The 21,682-nt window shown below is 38.4% G+C and overlaps 1 protein-coding gene across 3 annotated transcripts in view; it reads right to left on the bottom strand.

Annotated features, from left to right (window-relative positions):
- Positions 1–21,567, bottom strand: part of LOC126175544 (craniofacial development protein 1) — a 57,671-nt gene extending 36,104 nt beyond the window's left edge. Inside the window, exons 1-2 of one of the 3 annotated variants that reach the window (XM_049922386.1) lie at positions 21,330–21,567; positions 21,097–21,162 (exon numbers count right to left, since the gene is read on the bottom strand). In XM_049922386.1, the coding sequence (XP_049778343.1) occupies positions 21,097–21,157 (61 nt within the window). In that variant the 5' untranslated portion in view covers positions 21,158–21,162; positions 21,330–21,567. Of the gene's footprint in view, positions 1–20,984; positions 21,066–21,096; positions 21,163–21,256; positions 21,303–21,329 lie in introns of those variants that run through there. The other 2 variants (XM_049922387.1, XM_049922388.1) reach the window with 2 other exon arrangements.
- Positions 21,568–21,682: the final 115 nt, after the last annotated feature.

The following is a 21,682-nucleotide window of genomic DNA, read 5'->3' as shown; positions in this document are numbered from 1 at the left end:
GGAGTGAATGATAGAATCAGGCAATGTTTTCATGGCATTTCCTGGGCGACCTTGTCACTCTGGAAGGCACAATGGATCAACACAAGTATGCATCTATTCTTGGGGACCATAACCAGGATTTTGACAGGTGGTCACATTAATGTGACTGGGCAGTGTAGAATGAGGCTAGGTTGCAAAGGAAATAAAAGATTAATAAACATTTACATTAGGAACAATCAGCTGTTGGGAGAAAACAGAAGAGCATTATCCATTTCAGTAAAAAATTATACTTTTCACAAAGAGCTCTAAGAATAAAAGCCAAATACCATTTAAATAAAATGATTATGGAAGACACAGTAATGGACTAACATGATAAGGACACATATGTGGACATTAAGTAAAGTGACAAGCAGGTAGTCTTTAGTGATAGAACTACTACTTCAATCTCTGACACCTCATTCCCAGCACTTTCCACGAATTTTGTTTTCGTAGTCTGTAGCACTCTTCTTCTTTTTCTCATGTACATTTGAGGACTTCTTAGCTGTCCTTTTCTCAGCTACTGTTTCACTGTACCTACCAAGTGCATTTCAGAAGCTGTGCACCAATGCTATGCCCAACTCCCTCTTCTCATGGTCAGTAGGACTAAACGTGGACTACTCTTTATGAAAAAAACAAGCCAGGGGCAATTTATGCAGAATTTTGGATACCATACGCTTCATAAACATAGGCACTCATTCCATCATGCCAAGATATCTTTCTCCAATATGTCACATTGACTCAGAGCTTTTCTGTTCTTACCTGATGTCTGTTTTTTGAGGTTGCGACTGATTTATGTTGTCACTTAGATCTGTTTAGTAGCTGGCCCATTTCTACACACTTTTGGTTTGACAAATTTTCTCATTACTTCTCTGGGATGAACTGGAGGAAAGTACACAGGAAAAGAGTTTTAAGAGGACATCCAACTGAAATTTAGACAGAAACAATTTTTAAACAGCCATTAATATTTGCTGAGCCTGGACTGACACCATTTTATTTTCCACCCACCAAACAGCGCAAAACTTCTGTGCTTGTAATATTTTTCAATCCAATAAACTTTACCAACAGCTGTACACTTTAAGATGTTTTATTTTATTTTTAAAACAACCAGTTTAGGCAGTTTTGCCACCTTTAGGCCCCTGCATAATAAGAGCATACATGAAGTAATATAAGGGTGTACAAATCAAGTTTACAAGAAGTGACAGGTAATCATAATACCGCTTAAGCTTAAAAATGATGAAAGTATTGGCATTAAATCAAATGTATATGTACATCCAGCACAACAGACTAAAACATGTTTATGTATTTGTTAGTAGCATCAAACCAAACCTCTGTGTATATTCAGCACAATAGACTAAAATATGTGTACATATTTGTTAGTCATAAAACTATTTAACATCACAGATTTACTAGGGAACATGTAAATTCAGTAAAAAGATCAGCACTAGACAGTGTACAATCAAGCACTCCGTATAAACAAAGCTCTTTTTTTTTAAATTTTCTATTTATTTTTATTATGATTTATTTACTTATTTATTTTTTGTAATTATAAAATCCTATAAAATTCTTTTAGGTGGAGAACCGATAGTATATATGATTACCAATCTTCATTTAAAGTAAAATGTCATACAGTAAGCTACGAAATACAATAATATGCATATTTACAGCCCAGACAATATCACGGATGGTAAGATAAGTAGTACTCACAGCATCAAAAATAACTTGACACAAAACCCACTGGCATTCGAAATATTAAGGAAAATAGCATGCATAGCGAACACTAAGAATATTAACAATTATCTTGTGGCCTAGGTTGCACAGTAAATCAGAATAAAAGATACGATTGGTTTCCTTTGTATCACTTCACAGGTCGGCGTTACCACAGTGAAACAAATCAACAAGAAAGTCAAATCCTACTTAAGCAAGGCAAGCCCTCAAAGTTCACATCCGAAAACTTTATACAATTTCACTGGGAGTATACGGCACTACCTAACAAGAACTATCTACAGATGCCAAACCATCTAAATACTAAGACATAGCAAGTTGTATCATGATAGGGAACATGGGTATGGAAAAAAATAAAAGGTAAATGAGGTGTGAAGACCACCATATTGTTGAAGCTGAAGTCCATACAGCGAGTATCATCTATCTCCATGGACACCAAAACTCATCTCCAGTGAGAACATCATAACTTTCCCCCTTAACTGTACGGGGAAGTAAGGACAACACAGACATCTGACTGAAAGGTGATAGGTAACTCTAGTTCACATTATAAGGTATCGTATAAGATACAAATAAACTAAAAACATGGTCACTAATAAACATATGCTCCCTACCATGGGAGTAGTTTGCTATAAAGCAGATACAAAGAGTTGCAGAAAACAAGATCTACGAGTTCATCTGAAGGTGACATATAGTAAGCTTCAGGTAAACAATCAGTGCAATATAGTAAGGATGAAAAATTATAATAAGGATGAAAAATTGTGTTCACTCTTAGACAACAAAATATAGGAGAACAGCCGTATATTGTCGGAAACAAAGGTGAAACATGTAAGGGCTTAAATAATATGGGAACTAGTGTCGCCTATTGTCAGCTACCACCATAAGCCAATTGCTTCTTAGACCCAAACTGACACATTCCCCAATTCACTTGTGTGAATTCGGTATGTCTTGACTACATATGATGAGTAAGATTACAACCCGCTTACTTTATCAGCGTGTCAATGGTGTCCTTACTTCCCCATACAGTTTACGGAGAATGTTATGATGTTCACACTGGAGATGAGTTTTAGTGTCCATGGAGATAAGATACATGATACTCATTTTATGGGATTCAGTTTTGACAATATGGTTGTTTTTGCACACTCATTTACCTTTTATTTTTTTCTGTACCCACATTCCCTATTGCAGCACAACTTGCTATGTCTTAGAATTTAGATGGTTTGGCATCTATAGGTAGGTCATGATAGTTAATGCCTTATACTCCCAGTGAAACTGTAAGAAGTTGTTGGATGTGAACTTAGAGGACTCACATCGCTTAAAGTAAGATTTGACTTTCTTGTTGATTTGTTTCACTGTGGTAATGACGACCTGTTAAGTGATATAAAGGAAACCAATCGTATCTTTTATTCTGATTTACTGTGCAACATAGGCCACAAGATAATTGTGAATATTCTTAGTGTTCACTATCCATGCAATTTTCACTTAATATACCAACTGCGGTTGGGTTTTGCATTAAGTTATTTTTGATGTTGTGATAACTATATGTCTTACCATCCGCGATATTATCTAAGTTGTTAATATGCATACTTTTGTATTTCATAGCTTACTGTATGACACTTTACTTTAAATGAAGATTGGCACACTTACATACTATGCGGTCCCCCATCTAAAATAATTTTATAGGATTTTATTATTATAAAAAGTAAATAAAAAAATTAAACATAGCAAAAAATTAAAAAGACAAGCTTTGTTTATATGGAGCTTCTGATTGTACACTATCTAGTCCTGATCTTTTTACTGAATTTACATGTTCCCTAGTAAATCTGTGATGTTAAATAGTTTTATGACTAACAAATATGTACACATATTTTAGTCTATTGTGCTGAATATACACAGAGGTTTGGTTTGATGCTACTAACAAATACATAAACATGTTTTAGTCTATTGTGCTGGATGTACATATACATTTGATTTAATGCCAATACTTTCATCATTATTAAGCCTAAGTGGTATTATGATTACCTGTCACTTCTTGTAAACTTGGTTTGTAGACCCTTATATTACTTCATGTATACTCTTATTATGCAGGGGGCCTGAAGATGGCAAAATTGCCAAAACTGGTTGTTTTAAAAATAAAATATCTTAAAGTATACAGCTGTTGGTAAAGTTTATTGAATTGAAAAGTACACACCAGCCAATGTCCCCTGGCCATAATGGACCAACAGAGATTGCTTGTAATATTGTTGAAATCAGCTTGATGCGAAGGAACATATTTAAACAAATTACATAAAGCTCTCAGAAACTGAACAAGGTGCTAATCAACACAAATACAATCTGTTTTAGTCCAAACATAAGGAGCCATCTGGATTACCCTCGACTTTGAGCTTGCTATTCAGCTTTCTTAGGAATGCCTTATTAACATTAGGGCCATACACGGCCATCTGAACCACTTGCCTTTTCAGATCTATCTCAGATTGGGATTCACTTGCCTCAAATCCTTCACCTAAATCTTTAGCAGTACCTTTTGTCAAAAACACTGAGGTAGGGTACGTGCTTGAAACCTGTCCCAATGCTCTATTCCAAAAACAAACATATCAAACTCATCACTAACATGTCACAGGCAGCAACACTCTCTTGCTGTTTGGTGAAAAAGGCTTCAGTCCAAACACAATACTACAATTACTTTTGAAGCTGCATTTTTGAGGCAATATTACTGTCTGGGAACACATCTCGAAAGATATTAACAGGCTACCAATGTCCCAAGAAGACGTGTCTCACAGCAGCCAACAGATGCAAATGGATCTCTGCCTTCATCACACCATCTCTCTGTAGTACGTAACCATTGGCCATTGTTCAGAAGTTCCTGCAATATAAGTCTGATGTGATTCGCTGGAAATAATGCCTGGTTGGTGCAACATACCACAACTGCATGATGCACTCCCTGCCTGCACTGCAGCAGGCTAAAAATGGAGACAATTAGAAATACTACCTTTCTTAACTGAAACTGGTAATTATATTTTACAGTGCACCTGCCAAATCGAGGACACCATCAGGACTGTCCTTTCCATTTTTCGAGTTGACGATCAGCTGAGTGGGTCCAGAGGTGGCTACACCTGATGCAGTAGAATTGGAACCATGACCATTTGTGGAGACACCATAACCTTTCTAGCATTCTCAAGCCCAGCTTGCTTCTTTCCCTTGTATGATTGGACAAGGCCTGCTTGCCTATATTGCTGAACAAGAAGTTGGTTTTACAGAGTATGAACCAGACACAATTTTTCAGACACATTCTCTGGAATCCACCAAAATTCTGGAACCTCAGTCCAGGGAGGAATGAACACACTTCCAGTTCATCAAGTACATCCTGAGGTAACATATGCAGAAGATAGGATTGCATCTAAACAATATAATGAATGCAGCCAAGAGTTCACAAAGAAGGAAAGCCACTAAAAAATTTTGCAACCTGTGTTTTTTCTTTATTATGAGCAACTTCCACCCCACTCCCTCGCCTATCTCTCTCCCTGGAAAAAAATAAGGCAATAAAATCTTCCTTGCACCTGTGCAATGAAAAATTATTTATGTTGACTATTACCCACAGCAGCATCAGAAATGTTAGCCAGTGAGGATGCAAATGATGGGAAGAATGGCCTCGCTCCTCATGCACCAGGCACCTACTCCCACAGTGCCCACTTACCCTACAGCCTCCCGCAGCTCAATGTTTAGCTCAATGTTAACCAAACGAACTGCACACCAAAGTCCGATGACTGCTTGTTGGTGTTCTAATTACTCTACCACTAAAGATCTATAATCAATTTTATTCCTACACATCACAATAAGATCAATAGCTGTTGGCATTTACAACAGTAATTTTTAGATATACATCCCCAGACTGTACTGCATGCAGACCTATCACGTCCTTGTATCCCTAGTTCAAAATAAATGGATTCAAATAGGCCACAAACTCCCCTAAAAGCACATGTCTTTGGGATAACACCACATTAACAAACAAGTAACTATTCCCAGTATTTGCCAGAGCCACACCCCTCCAAATGCGGAGCCATGGTGCTATCTTGGCTGAAACTGAAAGGGCAGTGCAGAATAGGGAGAAACACATTACCAAAGATTTTAACCCTTTGTTGCCTGACGGTACTTAAAAGTACCAGTAAGTTTTGACTCTCATTATTTTCTTGTGGTGCAGTTTCGTGATCTGAGAGCCTGCCGGTACATAACAGTAACTCTGCTCTACTGTTTCAGAGATGTTATTGTGCAATATATAGACCTCTCTGGCGGTCAGAGCTTGAAATTGTTATTCGCGCGCTGCTGTGAAAACAGAAGATTGTATGTGCTTGTTTCCATGGTGTTGCCCTGAATTTGTGCGCAATTTATTGAAACTTCCGTTGAGCTTTCCATTGTAAGTAGTTACCTTCTTTGTTTTTTTGTAATAGTTTGAAGCATTACGTTACAAGTGAGTGAGATAAAGTGGAAAATATGAAGCGGACTTATTAGTACCGCCAGGTTGTGCGAACACTTTATTGTAGCAACAGTGCGTTACCTCCACTTTTTCTCACACAGATGGACGAAAATCGTAAAACTGGTGGCTACTTTCGACCTTTGAGTGATGCAGAGATTGAAGCAATTTTGTATGAGGACATTCCCTCTGATATTTCAGAGGATACTGACATCGAAGATGATGACGAGAATGTTAATAATTTTGACAAAGCTTTTTCGTGCAATTTGCAAGAGGCAGATTGTGAAACAAACTCCACTTGTTCGGATAATGATCCCTCAGAGAGTTCTTTGCCGTTTACATCTTCACCTCAATGTGAATATTGGGCAAAGAGAATGTGGAGAGACAAACACATTGAAACAAGGAACTGTGAATACAGATATAGTGAAGGTATCTTCTTACACTTAGATTATCATAAATTCTTTTTCAGCATTAGTCAATTTCTTCTTTTTCATTTCACGAATTACTATAGAATCCTGTTCCGTCTGTGACAACTGCAGTACTATTTCCATTCATGTATTCGTTTTGCAGGGCCTATGGAAGAACTATTTCAGGATTGCCTCACAGCTACTGATGTTTTTATTTTCATTTTGAAGCCAATTGTAGAAGACATAATTTTCCAGAGCAATCTTTACGCAACACAGAAGGGAAAAATTTTAAATCTGAAGGAACATGAGCTGTTTGCTTTTTTGGGAATTAATTTATTTATGGGTTACCACAAGCTGCCGTCGTGGAAACACTACTGGTCTGCATGTGATGACCTTGGTATTTCTATTTTAAGGCGATGCATGAGTAGGGACAGGTTTGATTTTATTTTGAGTAATTTAGATCTTAACGACAACACAAAAATTCCAGAAAGAAACACTGATAAACTGTATAAAATACGCCCGCCTCTGACTGCTTTGAATAAGCAGTTTATGTCCATATGCAGGGGCACTAGAGAACTCAGTATTGATGAATCAATGATTGTCTTCAAGGGAAGAAGTAGCATAAAGCAATATAATCCATTAAAACCAATCAAAAGAGGCTATAAACTATGGGCAATTTGTGATCAAAAAGGATACACACTCAATTTTGAAGTGTATCAAGGTAGAAATGAGACACTGGAGAAGGACTTTGAAGGGTACGGTTTAGGGGAGAGAGTAGTACTGAAATTGTCTAAACCGTATTGGGGTCAGTACAGAAAATTGTACTTTGACAATTTTTTCACTTCTATTCCACTTTTGGAGAAATTAAAATCCGTAAATACATTTGCCTGTGGAACAATTAGAACAAACAGGAAAGGTTTGCCAGCGAATTTACCTAAAGAAAAATGTCTAAAGCGTGGGGAATCAAATCACAGAGTGTCATCTTTAGACCTAACAGTATTTCAATGGAGGGACAATAAAGTAGTGTATTTTGCGTCAAACTTCCATGGCACTGAACAGAGCGTAGTGTCAAGAAAACAGAAAGATGGAACTAGTATGACAATACCATGTCCAGCTATTGTATGTGATTACAATAAAAACATGGGTGATGTGGATCATGCGGACAGATTACGTTCAGCTTATGGTCTTGACAGGCGATCAAAGAAATGGTGGCACCGTCTCTTCTAGGGAGCAATAGAAATTTCTTTTGTCAATGCTTACGTCATTTTCAGTGATCTACATGGGGCACTGCCACTGCTGGAATTCAGGCGTGCTGTGGCACTAGGGCTAATGAATGAACAGCAAGTGCCAAATCTCAAAAAGAGAAACTCTGGTAAAGATGAAATAACTCCCCCAAAGAGAAGGAAAGATAACTTTTCTGTTCCTAAGGATGTACGTCTTGGCAACCGAGGAAACCATTTTGTAGTGTTCAGTTGTAAAAGAGGACGATGCGAAATGTGTGCGAAAAATAAAATTCAGTCGAGACCACATTCACAATGTAGTACATGTAAAGTGTATTTGTGCTACAATGAGAAAAAGAACTGTTTCCTACAATTTCATGAGGTATCACTAAATATGTGATATGTATATACTGTCAAAAATGTATAGCTAAGTTACTATGTATTGTAAAGTTGCTCTACAAGGTAAATTTATGCGAAATTTAAGAAATCAGAAATATAGTATTTTTGTATAATTTGCTAATGTAAAAATATTTAATATTTACGTGGAATAAAGTACAAGTTATAAAAACTGGAGCATTTTTCTGCGCATGTTGTGATTCTGTCCATGGAGTCTGACGGTACTTCTGAGTACCAGGAGTGAAAAAAGTTGTAAAAAATAAAATAAAATTTCACAAAAAATCCTACCGTCATTTGAGGCCACAATAGCATAAATTCTGCAAAGAAAACGTTAAAAAGTAAATTTTTTCTTATGTCAGGAAACAAAGGGTTAACCTATATGATACCTGAATTTTTAAGTGTTTTAATTGCATTAATCTTCACATAATCTAGCATGGCATTAAAACAAGCCCTGTTAAATATTCTTGTTGCACAATAACTACCATCTTTGCACAGGTTGATCAAATATTTGTTTACTTGAAAGTTAGTATTCATATTAAATTTAATTTCAGTTGTAATTCTTTTCTTTCATTAACGGCAGCAAAGACTGTCAGTAAGATCAACCAGAGCTGTCAAGCAATGGTCACATGAGCTTCATTAGGGCTATTTGTGCACACAGGCAGACATATCTTCAGAGGCAAAGAGTTTTCATTGTGTAGCAATAATCCTTAGTCTCAAAATAATGTATGCCAAAGTTAAAAACAATACACAAATGACACACACCACATGCACAAACTGAAGACACTATACATAGGAAAATGCTTATGTGTAGCAAGTGGCACCAATGCATGTGCCGACATCATGGAACAGTTGAACATAGATGTCAGGCGAGTGACAAGTATGGCGAGTGACAATTTTCCTACAGCCAACATCCTATTCATATAATAAAAAGAGTTTTAAAATGTGTATTTTCTCTGCACAGTGAAATACTGCCAAATATTTAATAGAAAACAATCATAATCTGTAGTTCCTCTACAAGAACTATGCAAATGGCTGTGTATGTTCTTAAGAACATATTTTAGTCACCTTGGTATCTGAGGAAGAAGTTCATAAAATACTTTAAGTTTTTGCAGGAATGTGTCAAACACTAAAAACACATTTAAACACAGATTGAAAGACTTTTTGATAGGCAACTCCTTCTACTCTTATAGATGAATATCTTAACAGAGAATGTTACGCCAGCTTAAGTAAAAATGTCTAAGATTTCAGTTTTGACAGCACTTGGTCCCAACAGTCAAGATTACGATTTTGTGTATGGTAAATTTATTAATATTATGAGAAGGAAAGTTGCTACTCACCATATAGCGGTAATGCTGAGTCTGAGATAGGCACAAAGAAAGACTGACACAATTAAAGATTTCGGCCATTGGCCTTCATCATCAACAAGACACACACGCAAAGCCCCCCCCCCCCCCCCCACACACACACAAAAGCGACTCACAAAAGTGACTGCAGTCTGAGGCAACTGAAACCACACTGCAAGCAGCAGCATCAGTGCATGATGGGAGTGGCGACTGAGTGGGGTTAAGAGGAGGCTGGGGTGGGGAGGGGGTGGTATATTATGGCTGGCGGTAGTGGACAGTGAAATGCTGCAGTTTAGACAGAGGATAAGGGAGAGTTGGGGAGGGGGAGGGGGAAGTAGTGGAAAAGGAGAGAATAGTGTACATTCCATCCTGGGTTTTCAATTGTCTGATAAATTTATCAATAGTGCATAATGTTTTATTCTGACAGCGTGTTAATTCTGTAAATATTAGCTGTTCCAGTTTACCACATTGTATTCACCTATTTAGACAATTTCCTGGCAAATGATAAGGGTAGTAAGCATTGTATTAAAATGTTTTATGTTTTTAAGTTATACTTTCTGACATGTTCCATACCCAAGAGAATCATCTCATTTTTTGGGTCTATGGAACGAAAACTGAATCTAATTTAATCTACTCTACTTTTCAGCATCAATGACCCACTTTTAACACTAAAATTTCAATTATGAAAAATTATAAACACATAAGGCTCAAAAAGTATGCGGGTCATTCCAAAAGGAATGAACAACTCCCCCCCCCCCCCCCCCCCAAAAAAAATCCAATTTCTGTTCAACATATTTGCTATTCACATAGGTCATAAATTTTTTTTTCCAATTGTATTCAAATTTAATTGAACCTGTTACTGCAAGTCGCACTGTCACAGCACTCCATCATTTGATGTTCATTTGAAGCAAAGTTCCGTTGTAGAGTTCCTGTTTTGTGAGAACGAGACAATGACGAACATTCAAATGAGACTGAATAAGGTGTATGGGGTTGACAGTATTGATACAGTTAGTCGTTGGGAAGCAGATTATCTGGTGAAACAGGCATACCAATATGCACGAACTTCCACAGAGTGACAGGTCTACATTTGCAGCTACATGCACAGTACACAAGTCACCGTAAAGTGCATGGTGATTGATACCTTGTACCATTAGTAGCCAATCCCTTTCCCGCTCCTCTCACAAATGGCGTGAGGAGAGGAAAAAAAAAACTGCCTATGTGCCTTCGTAAAAGCCCTAATTTCTCTTATCTTTGTGGTCCTTCTGTAAAATATACATTGGCAGCAGCAGAATCTATCTGCATTCAACCACAAGTTCCAGTTCTCTGAATTCTCTCTCAACAATGCACCATGAAAAGTTGTCTTGCCACAAGGGATTCCCATTTGAGTTAATGAAGCATCTCTCTAATATTTGCATGCGGACTGAACCTACTAGTAACAAATCCAGCATTACACCTTTGAACTGCTTCACTGTCTTCCTTCAATCCAATATGGTGGACATTTCACAAACTCTACTAGTATTCAAGAACGGTTCACACGAGTGTTCAGTGTGCTGCCTCCTTTGTAGATGACCTATAAAGTTCTCCTAATAAACATAAGTTGACAATTCACCTTCCCTACTATACTCATTACTGCACAGCACAATGTGCAGGTTTTCACAGTCTGATGTTGGCTGACAAACACATAACAATGAACAAACTTACAGTCTCTGCGGGAGTAAGAGAAGTGAGTGTATGCAGAATATTGAGAGAGTTGAAGCAGTAAAAGGGTTGTGCCAGGTAGAACTCTAGAATGTCTACTAAGCAACACAAAAGACAGTGTGCAACAAAATTTTGGAACACTACAACAATTCTCTTGAAACTTCCTGGCAGATTAAAACTGTGTGCCCAACCGAGACTCGAACTCGGGACCTTTGCCTTTCGCGGGCAAGTGCTCTACCAACTGAGCTACCGAAGCATGACTCACGCCCAGTACTCACAGCTTTATTTCTGCCAGTACCTCGTCTAGAAGGTGCCTCGTTTGGAAGGTAGGAGATGAGGTACTGGCAGAAGTAAAGCTGTGAGTACCGGGCGTGAGTCGTGCTTCAGTAGCTCAGTTGGCAGAGCACTTGCCCACGAAAGGCAAAGGTCCCGAGTTCGAGTCTCGGTTGGGCACACAGTTTTAATCTGCCAGGAAGTTTCATATCAGCGCACACTCCGCTGCAGAGTGAGAATCTCATCCTGGAACAATTCTCTTCCTTGCAAAAATGAGAACTGTTTGGATAACTTTGAACCACAGACTAAAGGTTAATTGATCGAATTGTCTCATGAAATTTGTCATATATGAAGAAATTCAAAACTGTGCCTCCAGCAGGAAAAGTGATAGCTACCATATTTCCTCAATTCAGGAAGACTGTTGCTTGTGGACATCATGCCATAGGAATCACTATCAGCTCTGAAGTGTACGTGGCAACCCATAAAGAACTTCATGCTTGAATAAAACATGTTCAATAACAATGGCAAAACATTAATTTTTACGGTAACATCATAATGCACATTCACATACATGTGAGAAAACCTCACTGAAATTGCATAGCACAATTAGACAACACTGAAGGCCCCACCCCCACAGCTTTGATCTGCCTACATGTGATTACCACCTCCTTGGTAAACTGATGTAATCCCTTCATGGTACAAGATTTGAAGACAATGACTTACTTGTGACGACTGTGGCTCAAACATGCTATTCCCGACTTTTTCCGTTCAGACATTCAGGCCTTAATTCCATGGATACATAAGGCAGTTGAAAGGAACAGAGAGTAGGTGCAAAATTACACTTTTTTGGCGCATTACTTTTGGATTGAGCATCCTGCATCTACTGTTATGTTGAATGTTATTGAGCACACACTATGTTATTCATGTATCTAAAACTGCATGTTAATTGGGACATGATTAATAAATGCAGGTGGTGGGGAGGAAAGATAGTTATAATACCGCATTCAACCATGAGAAGCGGGCTACTAACCAAAACGAAAATAGTGACAAATCAGATACTGTGCATCAGCTTAGACAGTCTGTGAAATCAAAATGGCAGATGTGGAGTTCTCCAAGGCTCAATCTTAGGTCCACCAGTGTTCCTTGCGTTTCTGTCAAATATACAAGAAGCAGTATTAGTTCTTTTTGTGGATGACCACAGTTTTGTAATCAATCCAAGCATGAATACAGCAACAGAAGAAGTGGTAAACAACATTCTTAAGAGTGTCACTAACTGGTTTTCTGTGAATAGTCTCACTCTCTATTGTGAAAAGGCACACCATATTCATATTCACTTCTGAACATCAGGGAGGGGTACTAAACCAATGATAAAGGTAACACATGGTGAGGAAATAATAAATATGTTGGAAATTTCAAAACTTTTACGTGTATGACGAGATAAAGAAATTATTCAGATAATGAAGGGAGATGAAAATTTCATAGTCATGGGCGGGTGGAATTAGATAGTAGGAAAAGGAAGACCAGGAAAAGTAGTAGGTGAATATGGAATGAGAGTAAGGAATGAAAGAGGAAGCCACCTGGTAGAATTTTGCACAGACCATAATTTAATCACAGCTAACACTTGGTTTAAGAATCATGAAAGAAGGCTGTATACATGGAAAAGGCCTGGAGACACTGGAAGTTTTCAGGTAGATTATACAATGGTGAGACAGAGATTTAGGAAACATGTTTTAAATTGTAAGACAATTCCAGGGGCAGGTGTGGACTCTGACCATAATCTATTGGTTATGAACTGTAGAATAAAACTGAAGAAACTGCAAAAAGGTGGGAATTTAAGACGACGGGACCTGGATAAACTGAAAGAATCACAGGTTGTAGAGAGTTTAAGAGAAAGCATTAGGGAACGATTGACAAGAACAAGGGAAAGAAATACAGTAGAAGAAGAATGGGTAGCTTTGAGAGATGAAATTGTGAAGGCAGCAGAGGATGAAGTAGGTAAAAGGACAAAGCCTAGTAGAAATCCTTGGGCAACAGAAGAGATACTGAATTTAACTGATGGAAGGAGAAAACATAAAAATGCAGTAAATGATGCACGCAAAAAGGAATACAAACGACTCAAAAATGAGATTGACAGGAAGCGCAAAATGGCTAAGCAGGGATGGCTAGAGGACAAATGTAAGGATGTAGAGGCATATATCACTAGGGGTCAGATAGATACTGCCTACAGGAATATTAAAAGATACCTTTGGAGAAAAAACCACTTGTATGAATATCAAGGGCTCAGACAGAAAACCAGTACTAAGTGAAGAAGGGAAAGCAGAAAGGTGGAAGGAGTATAAAGAGGGTCTATACAGGGGCGATGTACTTGAGGACAATATTGTGGAGATGGAAGAGGATGTAGATGAAGATGAATTGGGAGATATGATACTGTGTGAAAAATTTGACAGAGCACTGAAAGATCTAAGTCAAAACAAGGCCCCAGAAGTAGACAACATTCCATTAGAACTACTGATACCTTGGGAGAGCCAACCCTGACTAAACTCTACCATCTGGTGAGCAAGATGTACGAGACAGGCAAAACACCCTCACATTACAAGAAGAATATAATAATTCCAATCCCAAAGAGAGCAGGTGTTGTCAGGTGTGAAAATTACCGAACTATCAGTTTAATAAGTCACGGCTGCAAAATACTAACATGAATTCTTTACAGACGAATGGAAGAACTAGTAGAAGCCGAAGTCGGGGAAGATGAGTTCTGACTCCATAGAAATGCTGTAACATGTGAGGCAATACTGATCCTACAATTTATCTTAGAAAATAGATTACGGAAAGGCAAACCTATGTTCCTGACATTTGTCGACTCAGAGAAAGGTTTTGACAATGTTGACTGGAATCTTCTCTTTCAATTTCTGAAGTTGGTAGGGGTCAAATACAGGGAGAAAACGGCTATTTGCAATTTCTACAGAACCTAGATGGCAGTTATAAGAGACGAGGGGCATGAAAGGGAAGCCGCAATTGGGAAGGGAGTGACACAGGGTTGTAGCCTATCCCCAATGTTATTCAATCTATATACTGAGCGAGCAATAAAGGAAACAAAAGAAAAAAAATTGGAGTAGGAATTAAAACCCATGGAGAAGAAATAAAAACTTGAGGTTTGCCAATGACATTGTAATTTTGTCAGAGACAGCAAAGGACCTGGAAGAGCAGTTGGACGGAATTGACAGTGTCTCGAAAGGAGGATATAAGATGAAAATCAACAAAAGCGAAACAAGGATAATGGAATGTATCCAAATTAAATCAGTTGATGCTGAGGGAATTAGGTTAGGAAATGAGGCACTTAAAGTAGTAAATGAGTTCTGCCATTAGGGGAGAAAAATAACTGATGATGGTCGAAGTAGAGAGGATATAAAATGTAGACTGGCAATGGCAAGGAAAGTGTTTCTGAAGCAGAGAAATTTGTCAACATCACATATAGATTCAAGCGTCAGGAAATCTTTTCTGAAAGTATTTGTATGGAGTGTAGCCATGTATGGAAGTAAAACATGGATGGTAAATAGTTTAAATAAGAAGAGAATACAAGCTTTCGAAATGTGGCGCTACAGAAGAATACTGAAGATTAGATGAGTAGATCACGTGACTAATGCGGAGGTACTGAACAGAATAGAGAAGAGGAATTTGTGGCACAACTTGACTAGAAGAAGAAGAATCGCTTGGTAGGACATGTTCTGAGGCATCAAGGGATCACCAATTTAGTATTAGAGGGCAGTGTGGAGGGTAAAAATCATAGGAGGAGACCAAGAGATGAATACACTAAGCAGATTCAGAAAAATGTCAGGTTGCAGCAGGTACTTGGAGATGATGAAACTTGCACAGGATAGAGTAGCATTGAGAGCTGCATCAAATCAGTCTCTGGACTGAAGACCACAATAACAACATGTCCATATTGATGAGAATTTAAACTGGAGAAAGTACGTTTGGAACTCCTAAGAAACTCAGTTCTGCCACATTTGCACTTAATCACTGCAAATCTTTGGGAGAGAAAAATCAGTAAGATGACATATTTAGCATACTTTCATTCAACAATGTCATGTGGAATAACATTCTGGGTAACTCATTGTTAAGAAAGAAAATCTTTTTGCTCAAAAATGTGCTGTAAGAAATGTGGTTCTCACCCAAGATCATTCTGTAGACATCTGTTTTTTAAGACAGACCGAGTTGCAAAATTTGAAAATAAACTGAAAACGTTTCTGACTGACAACTCTTCGTAAACCATAGAGTAATTTCTATTTCTCTAATATGTACAAGGAGGTGGGTAGGAATTACTAACTCACATCTGTACTATGGAAATATGGAAGGGTCCGATTCCATCCGTCTGCTTTGACCCATGACATCACAAATATGGCGGAAACGACCATACACTACAACTCCAATATGGCACCTATGACGTCAATATGTAAACATGACAACAAACCCGAAAATACATTGAAAAACCAACACACACATGTTCCACAAAAATCCTAATGAAACTAACGGGACAAGCGTGGGAAACTGGGGGTTTTTGGGTGGGGACAAAGTAAACATAAACAAATATAGACACACACCACCATACCAAACCACACAAAATGACGAAAAAAACCAACAACACAAAACTCCCAAAATTCCACTAAACACAATATCTTCTGGAATCGGACACTTCGCTTGACCTACATAGCTCAACAGCAGCTCCTGATCCCACAAACTGGAATCTAACACTTCCCTTGACCCATATAGCTCAACAGCAACTCCCAATACCAAAACACCCACAGCCACAACCACCCATTGGAATAAAAGAGTTCCCTTCACCCACATAGGTCAACAGTGACTCCCAATACAAAAAAAACCACAGATATGACCACAAATTAGAATCTAAAACTTCCTTTCAACTGCATACCTACAAACCAGCACACGATACAAATCACCAATACAACAAACCACACAACTCAGAACCACCCCACCACACAACAAATACACTAAAAACAAGAAAAATAAAAACTTACCACAACAAAATTCCAGTGCCGTAACCTAGGTCAGCCACTACAATCTCATACAGGCATGCACCCAGCCCCCCCCCCCCCCACACACACACACACAAACGAAAAAATACACAACCAGAAGAAAAACCCAACCCACCCCTACCTCCCCTCAAAATAAAATACCCATAAACAAAAAACAAACACAAAATAAACAAATCTCAATCACACACTACAACTGAACAAAATAGATCCTCCACAAGTAAATCACAAACAACCCCCCCCCCCCCGCCCCATAAACACTACTCTCAACTAATCACCCCCCCCCCCCCCGAGCCGCAGCCACCCACCCGCACAAACCACCCTAACTAACCACCTTCGGCCTGTACATCTTACTAATAGCCTTTTTTTTAAAAAAAAAAAAAAACCACACAATGAGACTGAAGGTTAGAAGAGCGCTTCTTCCCCCTCCCAAGAGCTGACTTAACGGCCCCCCCACATCCTCTCTATGGTATTCGTACAAGCCCCCCGTCTCATAATTTTTAAACTCTGAACTATGGTTCACTACCAAATGACTGTGTCCCCTCTCACCCAACCCCCTATAGGACGAAAAAGCATCAGAAACTGCAGTAGAACCCAGTTCTATAAACTCCTCAATTAACCCCACTAATTCCCTCGTAGACCACCCCTCCACAACCCTAAAAACACATTCCGAACACCCACCACCCGGTACAACGCCCCCCCCCCACATACTTCACGACAAAACGAAAACCAGTCAAGCACATTCCTCTCACTTACACCAGTCTCATGAGCACAAAAACTGTGAGAGGATTTATAAAAAAAGTAGTAAGTCAACAACACGATCTCGCGCATTCCCAACTTTGACTTCTCGAACCAGAAACCACGTCGTATGGAGCGCCATTTGGTTATCCTTATGGCACCTTACAGTCCCTGGTCCGAGACACCGGAACTTTTGTCAATGTCATGTCATGCCCACAAACAGCGCACTTCACCGCCTCCGCCAACAACCCAAACAGCTGCAGAAATTTTATCAACCCCAGCAGACTCACCCCCATCATAGTATGCAAGCACACACTATTAATTTTATCTGTCATATCCATACCTATACAAGAGCAACAACAAATTAATTTACTCAAATTAGCACATGACCTACAGCGAACAGCACTACAATAGCTTTCACACAAAAACACTAAATCGTTAACTCACTGAAAACAATTCCTCTCCACACACAGCCAAAACGAGAACCAGCCAGAACAAGCAGTAACACCAAACTGACCCCAATACACCACACAACACGAAACCCTTAAACACACCACCAGAGGGCACCACCAACAGCATCACGACACCTACACACGCACACCAAACTCCGTGCCGTCATGACGTCACACGCCACAATAGCCTTATGTCACGGGTCAAAGCTGATGGGTGGGATCGGACGCTTTGGTTGACCCCTGTACTAGCCTACTTACAATATAAAAAAATAAAGATTTATAATGTTCAGCATTTAGCCATATTTACAAATTAATTTGCAATGCGAATGTGAAACGACTCATTCCGCATAACTGCGATTTATCATGCAAATGGTCCACAGAACATAAAACAAACCAACTCAACAACCCACCTAAACCTAAAATCCCGTGATGTCATTCGTGCAACCATATTGCAAAAGTATCTGTAATTTTGCCATAAAAAATATACTTGGGAAAAAAAACAAACAAGGGAAAATCCATGGGCATAGACAATCTCCCCTTCCCCCCCAAAGTACAACAAAAATGCAAAAAAAATCATCAATTTCACACTAAAAAAATTTAAAAAATAAAAAAACAACCTAACATATCAGTAGCTTCAATTAGCCACTACCACTAAACTGATACCAGTTAACCACGAAACAGTGATATCCACAGGAAGGGCAGAACACAAATGCTGGTACTGATAAACTTGCTTAACCTATACTGCTAAAATAAACCCAACAATACCCACCAACCACAAAAGTCTCAAACTTAACAAGCCATTTACAAAGTATGACTGATATCATCAAAAAATGGTTCAAATGGCTCTGAGCACTATGGGACTTAACATCTGTGGTCATCAGTCCCCTAGAACTTAGAACTACTTAAACCTAACTAACCTAAGGACAGCACACAACACCCAGCCATCACGAGGCAGAGAAAATCCCTGACCCCGCCGGGAATCGAACCCGGGAACCCGGGCATGGGAAGCGAGACCGCTACCGCACGACCACGAGATGCGGGCGACTGATATCATCATTTGCACTAAATCTATACAGGTAAAATGAACAACACCTCTTCCCCCCCCCCCCCCCCACACACACACACACAAGATTCACACACTTTTCTTCAGCACAAAAGTGTTAGGACACAGAGCAGAACTCTAATCACCTGTCCTATTCTTGTAAAAGCTAACTTCAATACGTTCAACGTGTATGTATATTCTGAGCTACTTATTTTCACTGCATTATGATCACAAATCCTGTATCATTGTGAGATGATCACTGGATGAATAAATAAAATGCTTAGATCATGCTTTTTCTTTAATGGCTAGAAACTACAAATGTAAATGTTATATATATATATATGGGTCGGATACATTAAAGTGAAGACAAGGCTGAAGAGACTCCATGCAAGTTCGCTCGTCTCAAAAAGACGGAACTATTATAAATTTCTTCCTCAGAGGAAAATGAAGTTTCACAAATGGTACTAAATCATATTTAAACCACTTTGTAGAAGTTATTCTGCACAGAAAAGAAAATAATTTATTGTTTAAACTTTTTATGGCATTACACTTTCATTATGATATTTATAAAAACACATTTAATACTGTGAGAAAAAAGGTATTTCTCGAGAATCGTTCTGGGTATTGTAACTGTTTACTAGTGCATACACCTTATGCATAACCCTGGAATGACCCAAACAGAGAAAGAACTGAAGAGCAAATTACTGGAGTAAGAGTTTATATAAAAAAAATAAAAACACATATCATTATTATGCAGGATTTTGGAACAGGGAGAAATATTATTACCCAAGTATGCAAAGCGCACCAAGGGGATGAAGTAAGAGTGACTTGGTGGTCCCTCTTATGCTGTTTGTAGTTTATGTGCACTACATATAAGGCTAAATAGAATGAGACAAAGTATTCATTGGAGGTTCATACATCATCTAATACACACACCTTTACTGAATTTGCCCAAGCAGACTTTTTTTTATGGTGAGTGTGCTAATTGTTATGTGAAAGTAAAAATCAGGGTATCCTGCACATCAATCCATCACCACAACCTTTATTTCACATTCACATCTCTTGGCTGCGCACACACACACACACACACACACACACACTCTTGGCAACAAGTCTAGTGTACAATTGAAATTTTCAACAATGCAACTACTTGAGCAGTGAAAGAACCTCAGATGTTACAAGCTCCATACAGAATTCACCCACTACTGCTCACATACCTGAACAGTCTAATCATACCCAGACAAGAGATCATCTTTTCCTTTTTTTTCTTTCTTTCTTTTTCTTCTGGGATGTTTAAGCTCTTGACTTATGAGGGTTTAATAGTTGCTGCTGCTACATATTGTCACAAAAATTCCTTAAAATGAAAAACCATTGTATATTCAGATAATGATTGAAACTAACCTGGCAATTAATTAGCGAAACAGATAGAAACCATCCTTGTAGAGCATATTTATCCTATCCTTGTACAACATACTGAAGTATTGCCTATTCTATGTATGTATTTTGTGCTAATAATTGTATTACCGTGACAACTCCCTACATGATTTTGAGATGATCCTTGGATTGAATAAGTAAGTAAATCAAATTGCGTACTCTGATCACAAAATATCGGTTACGTGTGAGAACACTGGAGTAAGCCTTTTGGATAGATAACTAAATCCACAGACTGTGACACAACATTATGCAAAATTGCGCACGTTTACTGCTAAGAAAAGTGGCATATTTAGTCAGGTACCTAAATGCAAATACAATAACTGAAAACTGAACATGAGAACTTTTTGGTATCCAAAGAGGCTATAAACGGTTAATTACATATTAATTGGGTTATTCCGGATTCGTCTTATATCGCACGTTCAAACAATGCTTTTAATGTAATTTACAGGCCTATAAAATAAATTCTAAGGCAATTCACTGTATTATCACGCACGTGGCCAGAAATGACAGCAGCATTTCGTTACGATCTGATAAACGATTTTTCTTTCAAACGCTTCAGCAAATACCTACATTTTTTAGGTTGGTCGTCATACAAGCTACTCTAAGAATAAGCGACACACGCTTATCTCTTTATTCGTACAGTCTCTCGTACGCGACAAAAATTTTCTTACATGAAATGCACCACTTTCACCTCTTGATTACTGAATGCGCACATGTTCACATACCGATACAAGAAGACATACAGCCCCGTCTACAGGTACATGTTTTATTTCGATTGCGACGGGAGGAAAAACGATATAAATACACACAGACAAAACTTAAAAAACAAATTCCTACCTGAAGGCACATAATCTTCATCACTCTCGTCACTGTCCGAAGGCAGCTCCCTTTGATCCATACCGCCTAAATACAAAAAGTGTTCTCAGTCAAACAGAAATTTCAGTTGATTAGGTATACATCTAATTATTAAACACCAACATAAAAAAGCAACACCAACAAATGTAACAATTTTCCTATACCAAACTACAAACTCGTGTGATACAAAACGCTAGGAATACAAGCAAATTTACCTTGTACTAGGTAGGGACCGGTACAATACAGATTATTAGATGAGGAAATAGCTCGATTTGACGATAGATTTTTACGATTCTAGTTAACCTTAAACGAACACCGTGGCGTCCTAATACAATATACGAGGTAGTTATTAATACTTTTTAGGAACTTTTATGTATATTATCCGACAAACTCACTCTTTCTCTCCACTCAATATGAAAATAATGCATCTTTGAACTCAGAAGTTTCGCATACATCCTTGAGTGATTCGGTTATGCGTCTTTGGTGTCGGACCAGAGAGTTCAAACACGTTATGGTGGCGAGGAGTAAGGTATGTGAATGACATGAAATTGTGTTCGGTAGTGTTTTC

The sequence above is a fragment of the Schistocerca cancellata genome, chromosome 3, assembly GCF_023864275.1.
Source record: "Schistocerca cancellata isolate TAMUIC-IGC-003103 chromosome 3, iqSchCanc2.1, whole genome shotgun sequence".
NCBI classification, from domain to species: Eukaryota; Metazoa; Arthropoda; class Insecta; order Orthoptera; family Acrididae; genus Schistocerca; species Schistocerca cancellata.
The sequence above is the reverse complement of the archived record's forward strand: the minus strand, read 5'-3'. Positions and strand labels throughout refer to the sequence as shown.